This window comes from Vigna umbellata, chromosome 11, assembly GCF_029865625.1.
Source record: "Vigna umbellata cultivar VRB3 chromosome 11, Vumbellata_1.0, whole genome shotgun sequence".
NCBI lineage: Eukaryota > Viridiplantae > Streptophyta > Magnoliopsida > Fabales > Fabaceae > Vigna > Vigna umbellata.
The window spans coordinates 461381-471617 of record NC_142175.1 but is presented as its reverse complement, the minus strand read 5'-3'; the positions used below and the strand labels follow the sequence as shown (position 1 = coordinate 471617).

At 39.9% G+C, this 10237-nt stretch overlaps 1 protein-coding gene and 1 pseudogene across 2 annotated transcripts in view; both read left to right on the top strand.

Annotated features, from left to right (window-relative positions):
• LOC148190688 (uncharacterized) overlaps positions 1 to 10237 on the top strand; it is an 81668-nt pseudogene that overhangs the window by 53740 nt on the left and 17691 nt on the right. The window lies entirely within an intron of this gene.
• On the top strand, positions 2800 to 9532 carry LOC148190689 (uncharacterized). Its single transcript, XM_088101760.1, has 2 exons — positions 2800 to 5191; positions 9036 to 9532. Exons 1-2 carry the CDS (start codon positions 2809 to 2811, stop codon positions 9530 to 9532), a joined length of 2880 nt encoding a protein of 959 aa, XP_087957886.1. The 5' UTR covers positions 2800 to 2808.

The following is a 10237-nucleotide window of genomic DNA, read 5'->3' as shown; positions in this document are numbered from 1 at the left end:
TATTTGGATTCGACCTAGAGCCTTTGTACCTAAATTATTCTTTGAGTATTGATCGGATCTTCTTAGAGTCAGTTCATTTAACTTATTCAAGTGGTAAATGACGTTCGTCAAATATTATGTGTCGGTTTTATTCTGTTCTGAAACGAGGAACTCTTGGTCTCGTTTTTAACGTTCGTCCTCGTTATAAAGAGGGCTGAACGCTCGTCATTTTATGTAATTGGAACGGGAGATGAAAATGATATTAAATTGAAAGGTTATAAAGAATGAACAGTATAAAAGATGAAATGATGGTTGTGGATTTTGAACGAGCGTTCCAGGGAGGAACGACTCTTGGATGAAAGTTGAGATTTGTAAAGTATGAATGTGGACAAAGCTTAGTTGGCGATTCATCCTGATATTCCGTGGGGACTCGTCCTCACGTAGAGGATGGTAGTTCATGTGTGGGAATGGCAGGAGGTCCTAGTCCTTAGAGGTACTTTGGATGGAAGGGACTAACCTCGGGTGGCAGCTGATGAGAAATGCCAGTTACTACACCACCCGGGTGCACGAACGTCGTAGCTACACATAATTCATACGGTCCGGACAGTCAGTCTAGTATCAGGAATTGATTGGATTAAAGAATTGATTGAATTATATGTTGGAGTATATTTGATATGTTTGATGTGTTATGAAATGCATGTTATTACTTGAATTAAATTCAATAAGCTTACCCTGCGTGTTTCCTTGTGTTGTCTTGTTTTGTACGTCCGTCCTTGTCTTTGCAATGATCATCCGTGTGGATGTGAGCAGATGGAGAGGCGTTGCTGGAAGAGACGCTTAAGGAAGGGATTTTGGAGGAAGAGAACCTCGTTGATGTTGAAGTGAAGGCCGAACAGTAGTACGTTCGGTTAATTGTTTAGTTAGTTATATTAGAGTGCTGTCTTAGAACGACCCTTCCCTTTTTGCTTAATTTGACCGTTCGGTATTTATATTTTGTAAGTCGTTCGGTCAGGTATGCTTAGATTGAACATCTTAAATATTTGTATTAGTTTATGTAAGGTCGTTCGGCCACGAACGTGCTTACTTTAGCTTTAGTGTAAGACTGAATTGATATATTAATTAATGTGAATATTCTATTAGTATGGTTTATTACTGTATTTATGAGATGTTACAAAATGTATAAAAGAATTAAGTAAAGCTATGATATTTTTATATTATCTTTTTTCCACTTAAAGAAAATTATATTTTAATAAAGTAGTTAAAATTTTGGTAACCAATGTTAGAGAGCAATGTAAACTCTAATTCATTGATTATAATTTTGTATTTATAAAAGAAATCATTTTATATACTGATAATGCTAATTCTTACCATTATCTAAGCATGAATTTAAGAGCAAAATCAACTCCTTTCTAGCTTGTAACTCGCTAAATCCTCTCTTTTATCTTAGTTTCTTGAATAAATGTGTTTTAGGCTATATTGATGAGATTTCATCTATAATCCCTTTATTTTGTAGTAATACAATGATTGGAAGAACCTCCACGAAAAGTATAAAGCTGAACTAACCACAGAAGCAAGCAGATCTGCACAAAATAGAAGAAAACACAATGCTGCTGCAGAGAGTCACGCCGGGCGCCTACTGGCCTAGGCGGCGCCGGGCGTGACGAGCCTGACCGAGAGCGCGCCTGGCGCCTGTCTGTCGGGCCGCCGGGCGCAACTTTTTCCGAGAGCTTCGCGCCCAAGCGCGACTGAGAGGGCGCCCGGGCGCGACTTTTGCTGATGTGTCAGATCCAGCTTATTTAACCCAGAAACGCGAAGGGTTTAGGGTCTTTGGTTCTTTGGAGGTCCGATTCTTCTACTGGAGCTCATGGAGGGCGTGAGGAGCTGCTGGGTTCCTCTACTTCTCTACCTTTGGGTCTCCTTCTTCTTCCATCTTCCACTTTGTAAGCTTTAGGGTTCTCCATGGAAGTGGAGAACCAGATTCGTTTTGTTAGGGATTGTTGTAGCCTATGGATTCTTGTGTAATGGATGATTGATTTGATTATATATATGCCTTTTCTATCAATTGCTAGTATTCTTGTTTCCAATCTTAAAGCTTGCATGTAATAGGAATGTTCATGACTTGAATTTGGGGTTTCATGGATTATGGGGACGTAAGATGGAACCTAGAACTGAAACAAGAGTCCTTATGGTCATTGATTCTAGGGATGGAAGATGATTCACATGTTGTCTTAAGATCCTAGCTCTTTAATGCGGGTTTGCTTGTTAGATTGTCCAAGGAATTGGAGTTTAATAGGGAAAACCTAGGCTCTTTCACCTAAGGGATTGGGGCTAGAGTGTTTTAGTGGATTGACTTTAGTAAATTGATAGAGAGGAGATGAAAGTGGTTATACACAAGAGTGCATTGGTGAAAACTAGCCTTAGCAATGTCATTTCATATCATTTCTAGTCTTTTCCATTTCCAAGTGCCTTCAATACCAAAGTCCAACCTTGTAATTATGTGTCAATTTACATTTCTGCACTTGTTCTGTATATTGATGTTATGTTATTGAGTCTTTATGAGTTGTTAATCGCACAATTCTCTAGTATTACGAGTCTCTTGGGAAAACGATACCCGGTCTTACCGGTTTATTACTTGAACGATTCGGTACACTTGCCGAAGTCTCAACAAGTTTTTGGCGCCGCTGCCGGGGACCCGTGTTAAACTAGACTTTTGTGTGATTTTTAACCGATTTAGGCTTTATCTTTTTGTGTATAATTTTCTATTTTGTTGTAATTATTATCTTTATTTTTGGGCTGACTTGTGGCACGAGTTTGGTTGTTTTCTAGTGTATGCAGGGAAACATCCGTACAAGGAGGACTGTGTCATCTGAACCACTCCTTGTGGATCCTGAGATCGAGAAAACAGCTCGTAGAAACAATAGTGACACCAGGAGACAGCGAGCTCTGAGTCAACAAGCTGTCCCGCAATCTTCATCTTCTTTCAACAATCAAGAAATAGAATCTTTTGATTCTTCTTCTGTGAACGGGATGGCTGGCGCAGGACCACCTCCAAGGAGAACCATAGGGGACTCAATCACTTACACAAGCCCGAGAAATTTCTCTAGCATTGTGAGGCCCACTATGGGTGACAAGCTGGCAGAAATGAAGCCTGCTCTACTCCAGCTCATCAGTTCAAATCAATTTTCTGGCCTGGACAATGAAGACCCTCATGCGCACTTGGTCACCTTCTATGAGTTGTGTGGCACTATGGGTGTACAAGGGGATGATGAAGAAGCATTATACATGAGACTCTTCCCATTCTCTCTGAATGGCAAAGCAAAGGCTTGGCTCCAGTCACAGCCTAATCAAAGTCTTACGAGCTGGGAGGATGTAGAATATAAATTCCTAGCACGCTTCTTTCCACCATCAAAGAGCACAGAGGTGAAGGCTGCCATTGCTACTTTCGTACAAGGAGTAGAGGAACCACTTTGTGAAGCCTGGGAAAGATTTAAATCCTTATTGAGAAAGTGTCCCAGTCATGGATTCAGTCTAGAAATGCAAGTGCAAACTTTCTGCAATGGTTTGCAACCTCATACTAAGATGATACTAGACGCATCCTTTGGTGGTTCAGTACTTTTTAAGACTGCTGATGAAGCCATTGCTGTGATAGAGAATATGGCTTCTACCGACATGAGAAGCCAACATGGGAGAATTCCAGCACAGAGGAGAGGGGTGTATGAACTTAGTGCTCAAGATGCACTACTTGCTCAAAACAAGCTTCTTTCTCAACAAATGGAGCTGTTAACTCAAAGCATGGCTAAGTTACCTCAGCAGTTACAAGCACTGCAAGCTCATTCACAACCACATCAGCAAGTCATGAGATGTGATTTCTGTGGAGATGATCATCCTAATGGTCATTGTCAAGTTCCTGGTAGTTCCCAATCTGAAGAAGTTAACTATATGGGGAACCAAGGACGTCAAAATTTCTTCAACAATCCTTTTCCTAATCCTGCAAATCAAGGATGGAGACAAGCACAGGGAGCTTCAGGTAGTAGAAATCCTTATCAACCTGGGCAACAGTATGCATCTCAAAATGACCGAACAGCAAAATTAGAAGATGCTTTGCAGATGTTTATACAGCAATCCATCCAAAATCAGAAAAACACTGACGCTTCAATCAAAAATCTAGAAGTGCAAGTAGGTCAGTTGGCCAAGCAATTGGCAAATCAACAGGGTGGTCAATTCTCTGCTAATACTCAAACAAATCCAAAGGAAGAATGCAAAGCTATAACCACCAGAAGCGGAAAGGAAATAAGAATAATTGAGAAAGAAAGTACAAGAAGAGATGAGAAGAAAAAGATAGAAGAAGAAAATCAAAATGAAAGAGAAAATGAAGAAGAGGATGTGAGAAAAGAAGAAGAGACTAATAAAAGGCAAGAAGAAGAAATACCTGAAAAAGAAAAAGAAATAGTGAAACACCTTCCATATCCAAAGGTGTATACAAGAAAGGAGAAGGAGAAGCAATTTGAGCGATTCTTAGATATATTCAAGAAGCTGGAAATAAAAATTCCCTTTTCTGAAGCTCTTCAACAGATTCCAGCCTATTCTCGCTTCATGAAGGATTTACTCACAAAGAAGAAAAAGTATATTGAAGCAGAGACCATTGAAGTACAAGGCAACTGTAGTGCTATCATCCAAAAGCTTCTCCCACCTAAATTCAAAGATCCGGGTAGTTTTACTATTCCTTGCACTATAGGGAATCTAGCTATTGGGAAAGCTCTGATTGATTTGGGAGCAAGCATCAATCTAATGCCCCTCTCTATGTTCAGAAAGATTGGAGAGTTAGATCTGAAGCCTACAAGGATGACTTTACAATTAGCAGACAGATCTATTAAATACCCTCATGGGGTGGTGGAAGATGTGCTTGTTAAAGTTGACAAATTTGTCTTCCCAGTGGACTTTGTAATAATGGAGATGGAGGAGGATACTGAGGTTCCTCTCATTCTGGGTAGACCATTCATGAAGACTGCAAGAGTTCTTATTGATGTAGACAATGGCAAACTCAAGGTGAGAGTACAGGATGAAGAAGTGAATTTCAACGTTTTTGAAGCTATGTCTCACCCCAATGACGATGAAGCATGTTTTCAAGTTGATGCTCTGGATGAGGTATGTTCAAATAATGAGAAGATAGCATATGTTTCATCCCCTCTGGAGAAGACACTTATTGATGCTTGTGAAGCTCTCAATGAAGAAGAAGAAAAATTGATTGATGAATGCCTGACTAACTTGGATGCTCTGAAGGAAATTCCCCCTCATGAAGCAAAGATGGAAGATATAAATTCCAAGGAAAAAGTCAAATATGGCAAACTTGAGTTGAAAATGTTACCCCCTCATTTGAAGTATGTGTTTCTAGAAGAAGCGGGTAGCAAACCAGTCATCATCAGCAATTCTTTATCTCCTGCAGAAGAGGAGAAATTAATTGAAGTTCTCAAAGCCAATAAGGGAGCCATCGGTTGGTCAATATCTGATCTAAAAGGAATAAGTCCTTCTTACTGCATGCACAAGATATTCATGGAGGAGGATTTCAAACCAGTAGCTCAACCACAGAGGAGATTGAACCCTGTAATGAAAGAAGAAGTAAGAAAAGAGGTTCTGAAATTGCTCGAAGCTGGAATCATATATCCTATATCTGATAGCACATGGGTGAGTCCAGTACAGGTAGTGCCAAAGAAAGGTGGTATGACCGTAGTGTGTAATGATAAAAATGAGCTCATACCCACGAGAACAGTAACTGGATGGAGGATGTGCATTGACTATAGAAAGTTGAACAAGGCTACAAGGAAGGATCATTTTCCCCTTCCTTTCATGGATCAGATGTTAGAAAGGTTAGCTGGTCAAGCTTTCTATTGCTTCTTGGATGGTTATTCTGGTTATAACCAAATTGTGGTGGATCCTAAAGACCAAGAAAAAACTGCTTTTACTTGTCCTTTTGGTGTTTTCGCTTATAGGAAGATGCCTTTTGGATTATGCAATGCACCGGCAACGTTTCAGAGATGTATGCAAGCCATTTTTGCTGACCTAGTGGAAAAATGCATTGAAGTATTTATGGATGACTTTTCAGTGTTTGGTAGCTCATTTGACTTGTGCTTATCAAACCTGGAGATTGTGCTTGAAAGATGCATTCAAACAAACCTTATTCTCAATTGGGAAAAATGTCATTTCATGGTTACTGAAGGTATTGTTCTAGGTCATAAGATTTCTTCTAGAGGAATTGAAGTTGACAAAGCTAAAGTGGAAGTTATTGAAAAACTACCACCACCAACAAATGTGAAAGGAATCAGAAGCTTTCTTGGTCATGCCGGTTTTTATAGAAGATTCATCAAAGATTTCTCCAAGATTGCCAAGCCACTCTGCAGTCTCTTAGTAAAAGACACTCCTTTTGTGTTGGATAAAGAGTGTCTAACTGCATTTAAGGTTCTCAAGGACAAGTTAATTTCTGCACCAGTGATAATTGGTCCAAATTGGGAACAAGAATTTGAGTTGATGTGTGACGCCAGTGATTATGCCATAGGTGCTGTCCTAGGCCAAAGAAGAGGAAAGGTGTTTCACAGCATTTATTATGCCAGTAAGGTGTTGAATGGAGCTCAATTGAACTATGCCACAACTGAGAAAGAATTCTTGGCAATAGTGTATGCATTAGAGAAGTTCAGACCTTATCTCATCGGATCAAAGGTGATTATTTACACTGATCATGCTGCTATCAAGTACTTGCTTACTGATAAGTGCCAAGAATTGCATATCCTAAGCACTTATTTTAATCTCCTTTGATGCATTATGGAGTAAAATCTCATGAAAAGTTGTATAATATGTATATATTGTTGATTTTGTATCAGTTTGAGTGTTTATTTTGCAGATAAATAAGGATTGGAGAAGAAAATAAAAATTCACTATTCACGCGTTGACCGGCACTATTCATCCGTTGACTTTTACTGTTCACGCGTTGACTTTACTGTTTGACTCGCCCAGCGAGTGGAATATGCTCGCCCAGCTAGCGCGCGCGCCCAGCGAGCTTGCACGAGTCGCCCAGCGAGCTTGCACCAGTCGCCCAGCGACCCGACCCTGTTCGCCCAGCGAAAAATCACTTACGACTTATCTCTTTAAGAACGCGAACCAGAGGCAGAGAAGGTAGTTTTTGGAGGGGGGAAACCCTCCCAGAGCTCAAGGACGAAGGTATGGAGGCGCGACTTCACTATAGGAGCTCATGGAGGCCGCTTGGGGCATGTGGAAGCATCTCTTTTCTCCTCCTTGGGTCTTCTTCTTCTTCCATCCACCATGTTTGTAAGCTTGAGGTTCTTCCATGGAAATGGAGAACCAGTTTCATTTTGTTAAGAATTGATGTAATTACTGAATTCTTGTGTATTTGAAGAATGATTTGATTATATGTATGCCTGTTCTGTTAATTTCTAGTATTCTTATTTTCGTGATTAAAGCATGCATGTGATGGAGACGTTCATGTCATGGACTAATTTTGGGTTTCATGGGTTATGGAGACGTAAGATGGACCCAGAACTGAAATAGGAGTCCTAGTGATTATTGGTTCTAGGGATGGAAGATGATCGCTTGTTGTCTTAAGATCCTAGTTCTTAATGCGGTTTCACCTGTTAAATTATCCAAGACATTGGGATTTGATAGAGAAAACCTAGACTTTTCACTTAAGAGATTAGGGGTAAAGTGTTTTAGTGGATTGACATTAGTAATTAATAGAGAGGAGATGAAACTTTTTATGCACAAGAATGAAAGTGGTGAAATCTAATCTGAGCAAAACCGATCCATTTCATTTCGGACCTTTTTCCATATCTCAGTGTTTTCATTACCAGAGTCCAAATTTGTAATTATGTATGAATTTATATTTCTGCACCTATTTTGTAAATTGATGTTATGTTCTTGAGTCTGGATGAGTTATTAATCGCACAATTCTTTAGTATTACGAGTCTCTTGGGAAAACGATACTTGGACTTACCATTTTATATTACTTGAAGCGATTCGGTACACTTGCCGAAATAATCGCCTAACACTTACCAAGCCTGATTCCAAACCGAGATTGATAAGATGGGTTCTTATGTTGCAAGAATTTGATTTGGAGATCAGGGATAAGAAAGGAAGCGAAAATGTCATTGCGGATCATCTCTCAAGACTTGTCAATGATGAAGTTACAACTAAAGAAAGAGAAATCCGTGAAGAGTTTTATGATGAGAACTTGATGATGGTCCAACAAAGGCCTTGGTTTGCTGACATAGCTAATTTCAAAGCTGCGGGCATCCTTCCAGATGATCTTTCATGGCAACAAAAGAAGAAATTCCTAAATGATGCTAAGCAGTTTATTTGGGATGACCCCTATTTATTCAAACTAGGAGCTGACAATCTCTTGAGGCGGTGTGTTACTGAAGAAGAATCAGCAGGAATCTTGTGGCATTGCCATAACTCACCCTATGGAGGACACTTCAATGGTGAAAGAACAGCTGCCAAAGTCCTCCAATCTGGATTTTACTGGCCTACTATATTCAAGGATGCTTATGCCCACGCCAAGCGTTGTGATAAATGTCAAAGAATGGGCACTATCTCAAGAAGGCATGAAATGCCACTACAAAACATCCTGGAAGTAGAGGTTTTTGATTGCTGGGGTATTGATTTTGTTGGTCCCCTACCTTCATCTTATACTAATGAGTATATTCTGGTTGCAGTGGACTATGTCAGCAAATGGGTGGAAGCAGTAGCATGTCAGAAGAATGATGCAACCACTGTGATTAAATTCTTGAGGAAGAATATATTCTCAAGATTTGGGGTGCCAAGAATTCTTATCAGCGATGGAGGATCACATTTCTGCAACTATCAGCTGGATAAGATACTAAAACACTATGAGGTGAAACATAAAGTTGCTTCCCCATATCACCCTCAAACCAATGGGCAAGCGGAAGTATCAAATAGAGAAATCAAGAGGATTCTTGAGAAAACTATTTCTTCTTCAAGAAAGGATTGGTCATTAAAGCTGGATGATGCTCTGTGGGCTTACAGGACAGCAATGAAAACACCTGTTGGGATGACTCCATTTCAACTAGTCTATGGCAAATCTTGTCATTTACCGGTGGAGATGGAACATAAAGCTTATTGGGCCCTGAAGTTTTTGAACTTTGATTCTACCTTGTCTGCAGAAAAGAGGAAGCTGCAATTACAGGAGTTGGAAGAAATGAGATTGACAGCTTATGATAACTCCAAGAATTACAAAGAAAAGGTCAAGTTGTATCATGACAAAAAGCTCTTAAAGAGAGAATTTCAACCTGGCCAACAAGTTCTCCTTTTCAATTCTAGATTCAAGATCTTTCAAGGAAAGTTGAAGTCAAAGTGGTCTGGACCCTTCACCATCAAGGAAGTAAAACCGCATGGAGCAGTCGAATTGGTTGACCCTACTTCAGATGATCCAACAAGAAGTTGGGTGGTTAATGGGCAGAGATTGAAACATTACCTAGGTGGTGAGATCCAACGTCTCACTACAATCATCCACCTCTCTGACCCTTGAGCTAAATGGTGTCAAGCTAATGACGTTAAACAAGCGCTTACTGGGAGGCAACCCAGTTTTCTAACCTTTTCTCTTGTGTGATTTTAATTCTTGAGTGTTGTTTGATTTGTTGATTGTATGTTTTTATGTGTAGTGTGTTGTCTTTGTTTTGAACCATGCTTGTGTGAAGAACAACCAAGGTGAATTTTTGAGTTGATTGTTAGATTGTTGAAGGATATAGTGCATTGATGTGAATTAGAGATGTGAAACTGTTTTGGCTGTTTTCTTGGCTGTTTTAACATGTTTTCAAAGTGCCTTTCTTAAGCCAATAGCCAAAAATGTTGCCTAACTTGTGGAATTGTAAAGTTTTGAAAGAATGACTTCAATTTGCAACTTGAATGCTCAAATTCAATTCCTTGGGTTTTGAACAAGTTTGTTTAATGATAATATGAGATTCTGGAGCATCTCAAGTGATTTGAAGTTCAAATTCTCAAAAACCCGAGTTAGGTAGCTTGAAATCAGTTTCTGCATAATTCTGCAGAAACTCACGCCTGGCGCCTTGCACACTAGAGGGCGCCTGGCGCCAGCTCGTCCAGCATGATCATCACCTCTCAGATTCAGCATCTGGCTGGGTCACGATCCCACGCCCGGCGCCGCATGACTTAACAGGCGCCCGGCGCGACTTATGCAGCAGAATTTTTTCACTTATATCTGAGTTTACAGTGG